At 42.0% G+C, this 18,061-nt stretch overlaps 1 protein-coding gene across 3 annotated transcripts in view; it reads left to right on the top strand.

The window, feature by feature from the left end:
* tox2 (TOX high mobility group box family member 2) overlaps window positions 1–18,061 on the top strand; it is a 111,566-nt gene that overhangs the window by 60,589 nt on the left and 32,916 nt on the right. For all 3 annotated transcript variants that reach the window (XM_019861133.1, XM_019861132.1, XM_019861131.1), the window contains exon 4: window positions 14,959–15,291. In XM_019861133.1, coding sequence (XP_019716692.1) covers window positions 14,959–15,291 — 333 coding nt within the window. The remainder of the gene's footprint in view (window positions 1–14,958; window positions 15,292–18,061) is intronic.

Below are 18,061 nucleotides of genomic sequence, written 5' to 3'. Positions count from 1 at the left end.
CCATGATGCTTGCTAAAGTCTGAACCAAAATTTCAAATTGTCATATGTAATCCACAATAACAGTCATTATTCTTGACTTCTGATTTTAAAACTAGTTATTCATTAATTTGTTGTGCGCTGTGTCTGTGATATGTGGAGGGGACTAAACATTGATATGGTTTCCCCAAATTCATAATGGCCCTCCAAGGGAAACCGTCACTAAAATGTGGCCCGCGACAAAAATGAGTTTGACACCCCTGATCTAACATGTCGAACATTGCCTTGCGATTTGAGTACGGTCTCTGTTCACACATTAGCCAAGAGGATGCAAGGCCCTACACAGACACATTAAGGTCGCCATTAGTTTCATCTCATCACCGGGGTTGCTGAGTGGAGGGTTAGAGAAGAGGTCCTTACACAAATATACGTCCATGTATGGTGCCATGTAGGACTAGTGTATATATATTTTTAAGAGAGCTTTTACATGGACGTGATGCATTGAAAGCTGGCTTGTAAATGACTGCGCCAAGGCCATGGAGAGAAAGCAAAAAATGAGAGTGAGAGAGAGAGAGAGAGAGAGAGAGAGAGAGAGAGCGCTTTCCATCTGCTGCCGCCACAAATATGCCTGCGCATCTTTTTGCTTTGTCTCCCTATCCCTGCATTGTCAGCACGCGGGCTATAGAAATATTTTGGCAGGCTGCTGGTTGTTTTCATTTTCACAAAAGATGTATTTGGGGGGGGGTGCAGAGGAAAGGCAAGGGGGGAGGGGAGGTGCGGTTGGTGGGAAACGCTGTGGAGAAACCGCGTCAAGTCAGGCGCACGTTTGAGCAAAAGCGGGATAGAAAGGGGACACAATTGGTTGTGGGGAGGAGGAAAAATGAAAACCAGTGGATGGGGAGGTAAAAGATCAATGTGCAGATGAGGTGAGTCAGGTGAAGGGAGGAATTGGGGTGAGGAATCAATGAAAAAGAGATGGGGGCAACCTCTCCAGATCCCCCGCCCTTCCAATCTAAACAGCAGGAGGAAGCTGTAAATCAACCTAGTGTGGCAGAGCTGTAATTCAGAACAGCAGGGCCCGGACGCTGGCGCAGGGCGCCGAATGGCGGGAGTTTACAAAACGCAAACGCTTTAATCAGCGCACCGATCCAAAGATACCAGCACCCCCCTCCCCACCCTCACCCCCTGCCCCAATCACTTCACTTCCTGTCAGTCACACACGGCTGAAGCTGGACCAATCGCAGCACATAGACGTATCCAGACGTCCACAGGTTTTAGTTTTTTGGGGGGGATTCTGGGCGGCTGCCAACAAGAGTATTACTCATCCCGACTGGAAAGGTTGGAATGGGACTTTAATTCAGAACATGGAGGCACAAATGTGATAGATTTGTTAAAGGTTGGACATAAAAGAGTTCAGGGATCATGTTCGACAATGGCTCATCAGAAACATATGGTGGGAAGATGAGACACACGCGGGGGAAGGGAGACCTGAACCAACATCGCGAGGGCAAAAAAAGCAGCTAATAATTGTGCCTTATCTTCTAAATCAGAAATCGCTGGGAAATTCTGAAGGTGAAAACACATGAAATTGATTTTACAAGTAAGGAAAGGAAAACCTAAAGACTGAAGAATATGAAGCCGTGTTGAACTGGAAATGTCATGTACCTCGCTGGTTTGCAAATTCACATATATTTGATTTGATTTGTTTTGTAGGATTGAACAAGTGTTTGCTGGGAAAAAAATGTTCTTAAGCTCTTGTTTTGTAAGATGAGTGTGACACAATTTTTCAGTAACCCCTGATATTGTTGGTGTATTGGGTATTGGTTGGTTGGTGTATTGTAATTGACACTCCTCCCAAAATAAACTCCCAACGTTAATAGTTTTCTAATCCGTATATCCTCATAAGGGTCATGGGCGTGCTGGAGCCTATCCCAGTTGTCTTTGGGCAGTAGGCAGGGGACACCCTGAACCGATTGCCAGCCAATCGCAGGGCACACATAGACGAACAACCATCCACTCTCACACTCACACCTCGGGACAATTTAGAGTGTTCAATCAGCCTGCCATGCATGTTTTTGGAACGTGGGAGGAAACCGGAGTACCCGGAGAAAACCCACGAGGTCCGGTGGGAACATGCAAAATCCACACAGAAAGACCGGAGGCGGAATCGAACCCGGTACCTCTGTACTGTGAGGTTGATGCGCTAACCACTGGGCCACTGGGCTGCCCTTCAATCAAGAGAAAAGTCAATTACTTAGCCAGTCTCCCACTGATGGCAGCCATGTCTGAATTGTCACCACAAAGGAAGGATTTCTTTTTTTTTAATCGATTATTGAAACGTAAATTATGGCTGCTGTTCTGACTCCCTTGGAACTGATATAGCTACCTGTAATATCTTCTGTTGGCCTGACACTTCACAAATTTAAACTACGGCAATTGTAAAGTTTGTTGGCGAAAATGATCATTTGTGCTATTGGCTTTGTTTTCTCAATTACTTATCAAATTACAGGTAATGATTTGATCACGATGAGAATTTTTGAGCTTTTGAAGTTGCACGTACTGCATTTCATTCGGAAACGGTCAATATCAATATCAATATTGCTTATACTTAACCGGGTAAAAGACTCATTTAGATTTAAAACCTCTTTTTCCAAGTGTGACCTGACCAAGACAGCAGCGCAAAATCAAACCCGTTACACCAAAACACACTCAACTTTGTTAAAATATGATCGAACATCACAAGATGCAGTTGTAGTTATTTCACTGTATTTTATATATATTTTTAAGATATGTTTATTGCAAGTTCTTATGCACACCGCTCAGGTACACTGGGCTAAAATTTTAAATCCTTTTTGCCCAGTTCACTTCTGTCTCTCCTGCATTTGTATGATGTCGTGAGAACGCAGACCATATCAGCTGATAATTCTGCACTTGTGAACACAAATATTTAGGCGGATGTCCAAGAATAGATTTATAAATAAAAATCAGCCAGCGAAAAAGTTGCCGGACATACGACCAGGGTTCACTGTAGCGAGAAGCGCATCTTTACATCTTCAGTGACGGGGATCATTCGTGTGCATGCCTGCCAAAACACGCAAACAGGGGAGTTCATTGACACCACCGGCGAGCCGTCCCCTCCGCTCTCCGCCAGCCTCGCGGCCAACAATGACAACCAAGAACACAAGGGCACAGATGTTAGCATCCTGCTGGCACCGGCTCTGCCAGACTCTGATACACAGCTTCATGGACTCTCTGCCACGGAAGGGTGAGGGGGTGGGGGGCAATTAGTGACACCAACAAGCCAGCCAAACACTGCAAGTTAAACATATTCGAGAAGAGGGGGAAATTTTTTCAGGCATTTGTATGAAATGTGCATGTGCACAGAAGCCTTTCAAAGGCTATTACGTTCACAGGAACGGGCCGCGAATTTAACACCCCTCCGTTTGTTTAAAGCACAGTTATTTGTGGGTGACAGGATCCTAACAATTCTCACGAATAATGCCGGTTTGTCTGCGTGACTGCACCATCAGCGCTCCCTTTGTTATTCTCCACATTGTTCCAGTCACTCAGTCTACACGCAGCAGGCTTTTTTTTTTTTTTTTTTGGTTCTTTTTTTTTTTCTTGTATTCTCCATTTACCTTTTCTTGCAACAATAATATGTTTTGTCGTGCACACACAGTAGCGCCATTGTGCGCATGCTAATAGCCAGTTAGGAGGTGGGAGGAAGTAAAGCACATCACTGAATTCGCTTTAAAAGTGAGTCGCGGTGATTTTGATTATTTTATTTGGATTGTATGTTTAAGCGCCTGCTGTGTGAAGCAGATAGTCGCCAATAAGTTAAAGAAATGGAAGAGGAATAAAAGGGAAAGGGGGAATACAATTGTATGTCTGCCAATGTAATCCTAAATGCGCCATGTCAGGCAGCGACTGTGATTATGCTCCTCATTTGAAACATCCACTTCCTTCCTGTGCCTGCCCGCTAAATACACACAGCAGCCTCAACATAACCGTCACTCTGCACGACAGAGCCGGCTCGTGGTTTGTTTTCATCACAGTTCACATTAAAAATGGGAACATGTTCCCATCATCGGGCCAAATTTCAGATTTTTCACCCTTTCCGATCAAATTCATCAAAGGTCTTATCGTGAGCTATTATCCTGTCATACTGGTTATGTTAATAAAGGATTTTTCATCCCTTATCTGTCAGAAAAACAGCCAAAGGCCTTAATTATAATGAATCTCTAAAAGATTATCCGACATGATTATCCTGTGGTGTGTTGTGTGTCAGGAGGGATTTTTTCCTCCAGGTAGTGGTCCGAAAACGGTTGGGCCGAAAGGTATAACGCGGGGAACACTGATAATTGGTCCGACTTTGAGCATTTTTCCGGTTAAAGTCAGCAAAGGCCCGATGATCAAATGTTTCTTGCTTTGTGCTATGAGTTATGTAAAGAGAAATTTTCCATTTCTGATCTGCTTGGAAAACAGTCGGGAACAACCACCTCAAATAGCAACTCTGGTCAATATTTATGATGAAAAATTCTTGTGTGTGGTGAGAACTGAGGGCTGACAGAGCCCGTCATTGTGGCATGAAACAAAACAACGCCACTTATGCGAGGTACAGATCGGTGTGGGGTGTGTCAAGAGTTTTTTTTGCCTGCTCCACCCCCGCTTGGAAGACAGTCTGGACTGACAAATGTTAGTTAAATTTACCATTTCCAATGGTAAATTCTGTTGTATATTGTGAAGCCCAAGTTAGAGCATTTTCCTCTCTATCTGATCAAAGTAAGTAAAGACCTGATCATTGGCTCTGTCCTGAAATTATTCTGAGCGATTCGACTGTGGGCTGCAGTATAATAAGAGTGCCCCCCGCCCCCTCTCCACCGCCCCAGTATTCTCAGGAGTCACCTGGGCTAGCGATTGTAAACTGTTACTTATGTACCCTAACATTGTAAATTTCCCCAGTGTGGGACGAATAAAGGATATCTTATCTTATCTTATCTTATAGCATTGTTGACACTTGGGAGCAGTGGGTTTTATAAGACTGAGTACGATCTCAGCAGCGAATGTGGTGCAGATGATATCTCTGTATCTCTAGTCCAGACAGGGGAATCGAACCCGTGTCTTCATAAGGACAGTGTTGCCTTCTGCCATGATTCATTTTGACCTATTATGAATTTATTCTGAATGTAGGTCACTGACCTACCAATTCTCTCATCTGACTTGTGTTCGGTGGTTCCCACCTAGTGACCGTGTGAATGGGTATCTGTCTTTACATGTGTCCTGTGATTGACTTGCGACCAGTCCAGTAGTTTGCCTTTTACCCAACCTTAGCTGGCATAGGCTCCAGCTCCTCACAACTCTGAACGCACGTTGGGGATAAGTTTGGCCCATATTGTTAGCACTACGGCATGGTCCTGATACCTGGGTATAGAGTGGGTGTACTGTAATGTAGAATGAATGGATGGATATTATCAATGTCTGTGTTCCTGCTACTCACGAATCAAAGAGAGAGGAAGCGAAGATGACGGGATGCTAAAGCAGTCGAAGTACATGGGAGTTTGTGTATATTATTTGATAAGGCCTCTCTCGTAACCTCGGCACATGTTGGGCACTCGCCCCGGTTTGGCTTCAGCTCGGCCGCGTGCCACTTAAAATTAGTTGCCGGCAAAGCGAGGGATGGCCCGCCCTCATCTTTTCGCAACATGCATTAGTACGCCACTCAGACCCTCGTACCGCCTGAGGTTAAACACAAATTATATCATTTCTGTCATCCAATCAAATCACGCCGACCCCTCCTGACTCGCCAGACGCATAATGAAATATGACATGGCGCAAACGCAGCTGACGCAAATCGGCCCTGACGCTCCATCAGATGGCGGTGACCCCAAGGACCTGTCTGACAAGTGAATCGAGTGGTGAGAACAGGATATATCGCCCAGAAGATGGAAAGAAGACATAAGAGACAGAAAGCATTGGTGGTGGAGGATTTATGAAATCAGAGGGGCTTTTTTTTTTTTTTTTTTGGTCACAGGGATCGTAAGCGTCCAATACAGATCCAGCAATCAGATATCTGGAGACTTAAATCGCAAGTTAGCAAAGGCCCGATTGCCAAGTGTCTCTAAAAGATTATCTTGAGTGATTATCCTGTGATGTGGGGTGTTGAGAGTGATTTCCCTTCACCGACATGACTGCTAATCTGAAATGTTAAACCCGTTCAATATTCACCATTGCCAATCTTCTCTGGTGTGGTCAACACCGAGTTCGGCTGAGCCACCGCCTTTGTGATTAACCAAATATTCTCCAATTAAGAAGACACACACGTAAAAGAAATGAGGCCGAATTTGAGTATATTCGCTTCCTTCTGATCAAAGTCAGCAAAAATTAGATTATCACGTCGCTAAGAGATTATCCTGAGTGATTATCGTATGGTGTGAGGTGTGCTTAGAGGGATTTTTCCTACTCGATCTGTTTATAAACTGATCGGTTCCACAATCCTAAATGTTCATCCTTTAATATCTGAGAATGTGGGAGATGTGGGACACAAGAAAGCAGTTGTCACTTGACTATGAGGATTTTATAAGGCAAAGGATACATTTAACTCATTCAGTACCAGACAATTGTGGACCAAGTCTGAAAAGACGTTTACAAACATCTTTGGGAGTGAATGAGTGTGATATATAAGTGGAGTTTGTGTGTTCAAAATTTGCATTGTGAACCTCATTAAAACGCAATAAATAGCAAAATTGAACATCACAGATTTTGAAATGTTTCTAAACATGAGGACTGTCCCGAAATGTGAAAGTTGCTGCAACACGCTTACGTCCCCTCCCCAAGAGATGTCGGCGGTCGAGGCAAGTTCGGTGCTGCTCACGCCACAACCAGCTAATGTGGCTAAACACGTATACTGTGATAAACAATGGGAATTTATGACATAAAACTCAAAAGAAAAAAAGAAAACCTGTTGTTCATTTGTTATATTGTCATATTCTTAGTGTTTAATAAAACCTTTGCTTCAGGCCGCTGGGATTAACCTACCCCCACAAAAAAAAAAAAAAAAAAAAAAAACAAGGCTCCACAAAATTAGAAAGTTGCTCCTGAAATAAAGACATTGCATCGTAAAATCACAAGCCTTGATTTAATATTGCCTAGCTACCTCTCGTTCTTCAGAGTAAGCAAAAGGGGCATCGTGTGGGCATCTGGATACTTGGATTGTTCCCTTTAATTATTGCATCATTATTGCCTTCACATGCTCCCTCTTATGAAACCACTCAAGCCACGCGGCCGCAACATGTCTTCACAAGGCCCTGTGGTCAGCGTTGGAGAGAAAGCACGATTAGAGTGGAGATCAGGCACCAGAAGGGAAGCAGAAAAGCCAGGAAGGTATAGAGTAGCTGTAAGCGGACGCCTGGCGCTCGTCACCCTTTGCTGTACTGCTGCCAGGACTGCCTTTGTAGTCCCTCTGACATGATCGCGTGGCAGAAGATCAGCTCTGGCTTTAATTAAGCCCGACTTGACAGCATACAGAGATGGATGGTGTTGTAGACTGGGCCTCTCGGTGTTCCATGTAAAGTGGGACTCTAGGAACACTATAAACAAGACCATTTGTAAATAAAGGGGAAAATAGATGGGATAAAGAGTGCCCGACTTTGTCTGGTTGCCTCTTTGGAAGCTGGTAGCGTAGCATCAGAGCTAATGGAAGCGTGAGTGGGATTTGAAGTGTAATTCAGCAGTGTGGCGAAGCCTTTCAATAGGCAGAAAAGTGCACACGAGTGTGAAGGCAGATCTGCCCCTTTACCGAGAGAAGTAATGAAGGGTACTTTATTTTGTTAATTGTAAGGTGAAGAGCAAAACCTGTTGTGTGCATGGAACCCAAACCTGAAGATAGAGCTTGTGTCGTCATCTCGGTCAATGGAATCGGCTGGAACAGAACATTAAACTGTGAACACACATGGCCATAATTGGGCCAAGTTTTATCCTGTCATGATTTTGTTTTGTTGTTTGGATTATATTGAGTTTTGTTTCATGTTATGTCTCGTTTCCTTGTGTGCTTTTCTCTTCCTTGATCTCGTCAGCCTGCGCCCACATGTTAACCAATCAGCTCCCTCCAAATGTTTGTCTTGCCCAGGTGTTCCTTGTTGGCTCATCAGTTTGCTTGTACTTTCAGTGTTTGTCAGGTCATTGCTACTTTTGCTCTTCCTGTTTGTCAGTCCATTGCTGTTTTTTCTATTTTTGCCACTTTGCATGGAGTTTTTGGGACTCCTATTAATTTATCATTTTTGATTCAATATTAGGCGGCACGGTGGTTGACTAGTTAGCACGTTGGCCTCACCGTGCAGAGGTGCAGGGTTCAATTCCGGCTCTGGCTTTCCTGTGTGTAGTTTGCCTGCTCTCCCCTTGCCTGCGTGGGTTTTCTCCAGGTACTGCAGTTGCCTCCCATATTCCAAAAAACACGTATGGCAGGTTGATGGAACACTCGAAATTGCCCCTTGGTATGATTGTGAGTGTTTATGGTTGTTCATCTATGTGTGCCCTGCGATTGGCTGTTAACCAGTTCGGGGTGTACACCCCGTCCCCCAAGATAGCTGGGATATACTCCAGCACGCCCACGACCCTCCTGAGGATAAGCGGATTAGAATATGGATGGATGATTCCATATGCCTTGCTTACCTTTTTGTTTTATTGTGTCTTTAGAAAAGAAATATATTTTGTTTTGATTTTTGGGTCAAACCTTTTGCCAAAACCACAACAACCTGCAAGTAGTGACAGATCCATATTCACTGTTCCCATCAAAGTCAGCAAAGACCTAATTATCAAATTTGATTAGCCTGTGTTAGGGTGCAGGAAGACCTCATCTGGTTGGGAAGTCTGGACTGATAATCGTAAATGTTCAATATTTACGATGGCAAATCCTTAACAATGAAATCCGACAAACCACTGACTCCATTATTTTAACATGAACCAAACGATTGCCAATTGGCAAGCAAACAAGTGTGAGGTTATTCCATTTCAAGTCTTTGGTTACGATAACAGCAGTTCCCACCGAGCAATGCCACAAGTACGTGTGACTTGAACGACTTCCTGTCACATTATCAATGATGATGTCCCGGTATGCGAAGGTCTTTTTTTTCTTCATCGAATACTGCAGTTGACTGACGTGTGGTTGCTCCACAATGTTGTATTTTGTCATTTTCCAGAGAGTTCAGACTTTTTTTTTCAGTTACTCTCCATTTGATAGTCCATTTTTCATTTGTTTTAAACTCCAAAAATGTTCTGTGACATCGCATCTATCTATATGTCTGTCTGTCTGTCAAGCTCCGTCTAGCTCTCTGTCCCTCGATATACAGGATTTCTCTCTCTTTCTTTCTCTCTCTCTCTCTCTCTCTCTCTCTCTCTCTCTCTCAAACACAGAGGCTATCTCTATCTACTGTACATCTCTCTTTTCTCTCTACAGTATCACTTGATCTTACTATCACTCTAGTGCTCTTCTGGATCTCTCTCAACGCTCTATTGCTCTTTAGCTTTCTTCCTCTCTCTTTCTCTCTCTCTCTCTCTCTCTCTCTCTCTCTCTCGCTCCCTCTCTCTCTGTCTGTCTGTCTCTCCGTCTCTCTCTTTCTCTCTCTCTCTCTCTCTCTCTCTGTCTCTATCCCTCTAGCTTTCTCTGTTGCCCCGTTTCTCTTTGTCTCCATCCCCAACTCTCTTTTGGTATGTATCTGTAAATCTCGCTGCTCTGTCTATTTTTCTTGCTATCTCTTTTAGTTTCTCTTTCTCTGTCTCGACCTCTCTACCTCTGTCGCTCTAGCTCATTGCCTGTCCTTCTTCCTCTCTTTCTTTGCAGCTCTATCGCTGTCTAATGCGATCTCTCCATTCCTCTATCTCTACAGCCCTCCCTCTATCCTTTCCTCCCTCACATGTTCTATCTACAGTAGCTCTGTCTTGGTCTCTTCTTTATTTATCTACCTATGTCTCTTCTAGTTCTCTCTATCTTGCTCGATTTCTCTGTCTTTCTAACGCTATATCACTATCGACCTCTCGCGCTCGATCTATCTATCTATCTATCTATCTATCTATCTATCTATCTATCTATCTATCTATCTAATGTACCCGGCCGGCCAATCAGCGCTCTCTGTCTGTCTGTCTGTTTGTTTGTCTATTTGTCCACCTATCTGTCTAGCTTAATATCCAGCCGTATGTACAGCACTTGACAGATTAATCTTAAAGATTTTTTTCTTGTTTCAACATGTAAATCTATTTTCACCTCAATCTTGATGCATTATCACTGTAAATATAACATGATGGAATTATTATACGGCGTAATCGCATTTGGTCCTGGATGCCGGTACGTGCAAGCATCCTAACAATAATCTAATAAGAAAAAAAAAAAAGTGCAGCTAATGAGCCATTAGCCACACTCAATATCATCTCCAGAAGGCCTTGACTGCGCAGGCAAGGCTACAGAGGGAGGATTAAACGTGTGCCAAAATAAAAAGACAAGCTGGAGCGCTCCCCAATCAATGATATTTCCTCGCTCGGTCCCACGCCAACTGTCTCTTCATCTGTTTCTCTCCGACGGAAGGTGCACAGCAATGCAACTGTTACGGTCCAGAGACGCCGCACTTAATTAAAATGTTACAAGCGGCCACTGCAGCTCGCACTGTGGATCCAGTCCACAGTTAAATAATAACCCATATTGTACATTTGCAAACAGTCCAATCCCAATTGTTTATTAATCCTCATTTTCTATGTGAGGAATGATGACGCTTCAAACACTGTTGAAGCACACTCAATCTGCAATTGATTGACTGATCTTATCATTGAAAACATGTAATTGCGACTATTTTAATGCATCTTTTTAAATTTGGCTTTTTGTGTTAGGGGAATTTTTCTCAAGTTCATGTTTTATGGATAACATACCTTGAAACACACAGCAGTGACCCAGGTCAACCCATTTGACAAACATGGCCAGAATCCAAAGAGTAAAGGCTCTACCGTATGTGTCTATGTATGTAGATAGATAAATAGAGAGATATGTGTCCACGCAGTGTCCTCATCATTCGCCCCTCGGGCCATGAGGCATTCTAATAGTTTTACGAAAATGCGAATCACCCAGAAACAGTGTTCACCAGTCGGGCGATCGCTCACTATGCTGGTGTTTGCCTTGGACATTTTCGAAGGATTGTGAAAAGCCGATAAAAGCAAACATCCCTAAAAGATAAATGACCTTTATGATCTTTACTCTATTCTTGTTTTTTTTACATTCTGCACAACTGTCATTTTTGTGCAATAATCTAATTGTAACATGCAGTTGTTACATTTTTTGATGCATTTCTATGCTTTTGAAAACATTTATGCCTGAATTTTGGGGGCACTTGGAACGGATTAGGTCATTTACATGCAAAACGGGTCTCTACTTACTAAATTTTCTAGTTAGGAAATTTCTTTCAGAACCAATTAATTTTGTGGTAGAGGTACCACTGTATTTGCAGAGTAAAGTCAAGATACATCCAAATGCCTTTCCTTTGTTTGGAGTATAGTTTTCAGAAAGCTCCTACTGTATACAGTGAAGTACAGTAGAGTATATGCCTTTGCCAGAGTGCAATATTGAATGCAGAAAGAGAAAGAAGAAAAACATGCATTCACAATGAAGATGTATGAATGATTCATCCAGCCACAATCCAACTGGGGATGTCCTTGACATATTTACATTTTATCATATAGATGAAAATGTCGCTGGTTTCGTGGACACACACTTAGATAGACGGCAAACAAAATGTTGATGAACATGCTCCATGATCATTCAAAGATGTCACCCATTGGAGCACAATGGCAAGGGACACACACAATAGCTTGGATGTTTACAGTGGACGATCCCATTTCCTTCCAACAATTATGAGGGACATTGAATCTCAGGAAATGTTGCTTTTCTCATCCATTAGACCAAACAATAACACAAGCAAATCCCAAAGGTTTGTACACACACACACACACACACACACACACACACACACACACACACACACACAAAAATAACAATAAATAAATAAAAAACATAAGTCTTCAAAGGCCAGCGGCTGAGAACTCATGTCAAGCTTTCTCGAGACTGGAGGTGATCGCTGTGTTTCTTTCTCATTAAGTTTAAGGGAAGAGGATAAAAATGTCAAATTAAAAGCCTGGTTCAAAAGGTTTTCAAATGGATTTCAATTCTGCGAAAAGCTACAACCTGCTCTCGCTCTCTTGTGTGTGGAAAACAATGTGGCTGTTCTATTAGCTGTGATTTTGCTTTTTCATTGGATTGGCCAATGAAACAACACGTTTTATTTATTTTTATACGTCTTTTTAGCATATTCTTACGTAATGTTATTAAAACTGTGTTTTAGTGCTATTTTATTCAAAATGTAAGACATTTTTGGTCATGCACTTTGATTATTTTTCATCATTTATTATTTTTATTTCATGTATTTAGAGACCGGTAGTTTATCTTGATTGACTATGCAATATTGCGATTAATATATCATTAATATATCGTTGCTATACAGTATTTCTATTTATTTATTAATTTAATGGATTGCACATTATTTTTAGTTATGTCTATTTTCTTTGAGGTATTTTTATTTATTTTGATTACATTCTTTATTTACATTAGGTTCATTGTGTTTAGTATTTTTTTTAGCTTGTTTCATTTTTTTCACAATTTATTTTTCAATTTGTTTTGACTATTTTCTTTTAATTTAATGACTATGTACATTTACTGGATTCCTGTTTAGAATTGTATAATTTATCTAAATTAAGTTCATTTTAGATCATATGCAAAGTCCTGAAAGATATTTTTCTTTAATTTATTTTTATTACACATTTTTAATTGTTCTTTTAGTTCTTCATTTGTTTATGTCTGTTTACAGATTTTCAGAATAATTGTAAAGGGGATTATTTATGGTATTAATAATCTATATCAGATTTTTATTTTCGATTGTATTTCACGGTATGAGACAGTGGAGCAGTTGAACCCGGTGAACAATACCCTCACCTTGAGGAAGAAAAATGACAACACGTCTTTCTCTCTCTCTCTGTCTCTCTTTCTCCCCCTCACCCATCTTCTCCTAAAAGTATCTGCCGCCGAGATAAATGACCACTCTGCCGTCGAGCATGACAGCCTACACAAAGATGATATTGAATTGATTTGAGAAATGTTGCAGGACTGACTTTTTGATGTATGCCGCATGACGTGAATCATAAAAATTCTATTAAAAAACCCTTGAATGGCTGACACCGGAATATTATTTGTGATGATTAATTTGACACAGTCATTACAATGGGAGTCGTTTCAGCTCAAGATTGCTTTTTTGCTCCCTGTTGACTCCCTTGGCTATGTTTTTCTCTCCGGGTTTCTTTGTGGAGCTGATTGGACACGCTGTGTTTATTTATTTATTTATTTATTTACGCAACAAATGACATGAAACCAAATTTGAATTGAAAGCGTGACGATAGGTTGAGAACTGAGCAGTCTTTAAGCTACATCAGGGGAAAGTCGGATGGGTTTACGCAAGACTGATGAATAACTGAAAGAACGAATTGAATATATGCTGATAATCTGATCAAATTTGAGCATATTCCACACTTCTGAGTCAGCAAACACCCAATTAGCAGGTGTCTTTAAAAGATTATCCTGAGCAATTATCTTGTAGTGTGGGGTGTGTAGTCGTAAAACCATCACAGCAGACATCCGTAAATGTTAGAGCTGTTTGATATTTAACAGTAAATCATGGTTGGGATGGTCAACACAGATGAGGGACATTACATATGTGTGTAGTGTGTTGCGTTGTTAAAGTCAAAGCGTTAAAGCGGGGTACGCATAATTGGTGCGAATTCGTTTTCGCCCTGATCTGCTCATAAAAGCGTTGGTGGCAATGCTATTAAGTGTGTGGTGTGCTGTCTTGAGATGATACAAATGCCCTCAAATATCGTTAGCCTATTAGCCTAGCTTCCTAAGTCATCATGGTGTGCGTCTCTCCACAAAAAGACGATTCGATGCGGATTTTCGGCGTATGAGGTGCGAATCGAGTCAACGACGGTTCAATTTGAAAGTGCAACAGTTTGATTCAGTTCAACTCAGTGGGATTACAATTGGATTCAATATGGTTTGGGTCAGTTCGAGAAGGTATGATGCCATGACTTTTTTGTTGTCATTTTACAAACGTTTGAATGGACTTGCCAGTAGTGTAAAAGGGGAATTCACTTCAAAGATGTATCTCTCCAATAAAAGAAGATTTGATATGTATCGATTTGGTTCGAGTCGATGCACTTGCATCTTTTGAATCAAAAAAGGATTTTCCAATTCAAAATTGTTTTTTGTTACAACCCCGATAAGTCATATTGAGTGTTTATGAACCCAAGAAATAAAAAACATTTTTGAGCGAGCATGTTGGTATTTTTATGATATAGTCCATTACTTTCGGTCTGCTTTTCTGGAGTCTGCAGTCCATTTTGGATAGTACACATAGATGTCGTAGCTTGACCTTGACTTTTCTTAATTGAAAACAGATGAAACAAGGTTTGTTTTGGTCATATTTTTCACATTGGTGTGAATACTGGAAACATTTAAAAACAGGGATCTATAAAAAAAAAATAGCATTTCCATTTAAGGCTGGTGGTTCGCAAGTTTACCTCACAGTTTGGGTTAGGAATCAATGTTTGAAGCTCACCGCCGGGTCCCTGATACTCCGTCTTTTTCCTGTGTTCAAAAATATTTCATGTCTAGTTCATTGAAGACTATAAATTGCCCATATGTGTGAATATGAGTGTGAAAATTTGGTTTCTGTATGTTCCCTAAGATTGACTAATGACCAGTTTTACAAAGACTCTGGCGAACAGTCCACGTAAAAACCACTTCTCTCACCCAAAGTCCGCTGGCATCAGCTCCAGCTCTGAAGTTGATGTCTCGAACAGACCAACATTTCTACTATTCAAACATGTTTCTGTCTTTCTCAGAACTACACGGCTCAGACTGGTGGCGGTAGTGGCAGCAACGGTGGAGGAGCGGGAGGCAGCGGCGGAGGCAATGGTGGCGGTAGCGGCGGCGGGGGACCGGCCAGTGGCAACGGAGCTGGGGACGAGGACTACGAGATTCCTCCCATCACTCCGCCCAACCACCCGGAGCCTCCACTCCTACACCTGATGGAACATGACTCCACGGGCTACCTCTGCCACTCGCTGTCCCACAACGGACTCATCAACCCTTATTCCTACCCGGAGCTGCCCACTCTCATGATGTCCAACATGCTGGCGCAAGACGGCCAGCTGGTCTCCGGACAGATGCCCTCGGTGAGTACAAAGCAATGGAGTCAAGACACCGGATAGACCAGTGATTCCCAACCACAATGTGGCACGGCCAGTGAGCCAGTGTCACTACCTGTTGCCATTTATACAACAGAATCATGTGCTGTGTGTAAAAGCAGATTTGTCATTGACTAAGTAAACTTGTGAGTAAATTTAAACAAGCTCATGATTATTTGAGCACACTGTATATACTTTTTCTGACATTGTTTTTTTCTAATGTGAAATGTGTGTCTTGGCTCAGTGTTGGGAAACACCGGGCTAGACGGTTGACTTTGGTTTGTGATTTGGACAGCTTCACCTGATTACGTTCAAAACTTCTTTTGATGGGGGGTCCTTTGTCATGCAAATGAGCAACTGTCCACCCAAACACCTTTGACTGCCGTGTCTCCGAGAGCGTAGCTCGCAGTTTGAGACAAGCCAAACATTGTTCAGTTCATCAGAAGCTAAGGCTGCTAAAGCTAATCTGCTTCCAACCACCCTTGCTCTGCTTAGCATTTGTTTATTATACAACATTTCCACGTACTCCGGTCGTAGCTTGGGTTCTTCCTCAAGTCGAGCTGCCATGTCATGGGCAGGAGATTCTCCGTTTCATTCCCATTTATATGCAGATATTTGTGTGTGTGGTTGGGACAGTTACCCCTTCGCTATGCTAAATCCCAGAAATGCACTGGCCAATTTTTTTTGAAGTTTTGTATGTATTTCTGCTCCTCTATAGGGTAGTTTTGGTAAAAAATGAAATATATATGTATTGTTTAGGCAGCACAGTGGACGACTGGTGAGTACGTCCGCCTCACAGTGCAGAGGTGCAGGTTTCGATTCTTGGCTCTGGCCTCCCTTTGTGGAGTTTGCATGTTCTCCCTGTGCCTGCGTGGGTTTTCTCTGGCTACTCTGGTTTCCTCCCACATTTCAAAAACATGCATAGCAAGCTAATGGAACACTTGATATTGTCCCTAGGTGTGATTATCGTGTGAAAGGTTGTTTGCCGATGTCTGCCTTATGATTGGCTGGCAACCAGTTCAGGATGTACTCTGCCTACTGCCCAAAGTCGGCTGGGATAGGCTCTAGCATGCCTGCGATCCTCGTGAGAATAAGCGGATTAGAAAATGAATGTATGGATGTATGGATGGATATTTGTTATTTAATATATCTATTAGTAAATGTATTCTGTTGTGGTATTCCTAAAAAAAAAAAAAGACCAAGAAAACCACACACATTGTTTTGGGATGGAGTTAAGAGTGGATCTGTACCACCAGGATTGACAGGGAATATAAAAAAATAAAGAAATAAAATATGATGACACTTGATTCTGATATACTGTTTGGAGTGAGAAGTCTGCTAATGAAAAGAAAAGAGCATATATTGTACAGTACATATACCCACAGATTCACATCAAGGTCAAGCAGAACGTTTTGGAGCATTTATCTCGACCAGAGGCGAGCTCGGGCCAAACAACAGTCAGCACATGGCTTGATATACATCTGAAATATAACTACAGTGCTGTAGATTATGTGGAATATCGGTAAGTAGAAAACCCCCACCCCCACCATCACCTGGGGAATTGGATTCATGTCATTTATCTTCATGCACAATTCACATTTTGGTCATGACCTTTACCACAGAGACAGCGCTCGATCAGGCACTCTGTATTTTTTAACGCCACGAAATACATAGTGCAGGCATTTGCACTAAAGCTCCAGGTCATGAATAATGTTAAAATTGCATTTATTAGTCGGAATAACGCCCAAAATTGGCTCCGTAGCAACCACTGGATTTTTTTTTTCTTTTTTTTTCCTTTTTTAAATCCAGTCCCTGGAGCCAGTTTCACAAGTGACATGACATTGGCTATGCAAGTCTATCGTGAGTAGATGCATAAAAATTCTCCAAGAGCCATGTCCGAACATGGCCATTTCCACCTAAAAATTGTCAGTTTGAAGTTTGATGACTTGCCATGAAACATCAAACATCTAACTTCATTCCAAAATTACGCCCCCAAACCAAATTCACTTAGCGACATGAACTTTGGTAGATGTATCTATTATCAGTAGATGTAGAAAAAAAATTCTGAAAAACCCGTCCCCGGAAGTCGGCCATTTTGGTTTGAAGCAGCCAATATGAGGTCATTTTGGCAATTCCCACAGTCCCTCAAAAAAGAAAATCATCCTCGAGATTTTTTCCGATTGCCGATAAATTTGAAACATACGTAGCAGATTGGTGGTCAAGGCTAGACTGGGAGGAACCAGAACTATTGATGCAAACCTCACCATAACATACAAAACTCGAATAAAAATTTTGCCCCCGAAGCCAGATTTACTTAGCAACACGCACTTTTGTAGCCATGTCAATCAAAAAGGTGACAAAATGACAAATCCGAAAAGACTGTGGCCATCCAGACTTTGGGGGGGAAAAAAATGTCAATTTTCCTGAACGGCTGGTGTATTTCTTGGGAGGAACCAGAACTATTGATGCAAACCTCACCAGAACATACAAAACTCTAATAAAAATTCTGTCCCCGAAGCCAGATTTACTTAGCAACATGCACTTTTGTAGCCATGTCTATCAAAAAGGTGACAAAATGACAAATCCGAAAAGACTGTGGCCATCCAGACTTTGGGGGGGGGGAAATGTAAATTTTCCTGAACGGCTGGTGAATTTCCGGGCTGCTCCTGGGCATCACGGCAATCCCTCACCCTCGTCAACAATTATTTTTCTGCAAGTGATGCATATTCCCATTGTTCCCAGCACGCCTCTGATAATG

Source organism: Hippocampus comes, unplaced genomic scaffold (genome assembly GCF_001891065.2).
Source record: "Hippocampus comes isolate QL1 unplaced genomic scaffold, H_comes_QL1_v1.1 scaffold40, whole genome shotgun sequence".
NCBI lineage: Eukaryota > Metazoa > Chordata > Actinopteri > Syngnathiformes > Syngnathidae > Hippocampus > Hippocampus comes.
The sequence above is the reverse complement of the archived record's forward strand: the minus strand, read 5'-3'. Positions and strand labels throughout refer to the sequence as shown.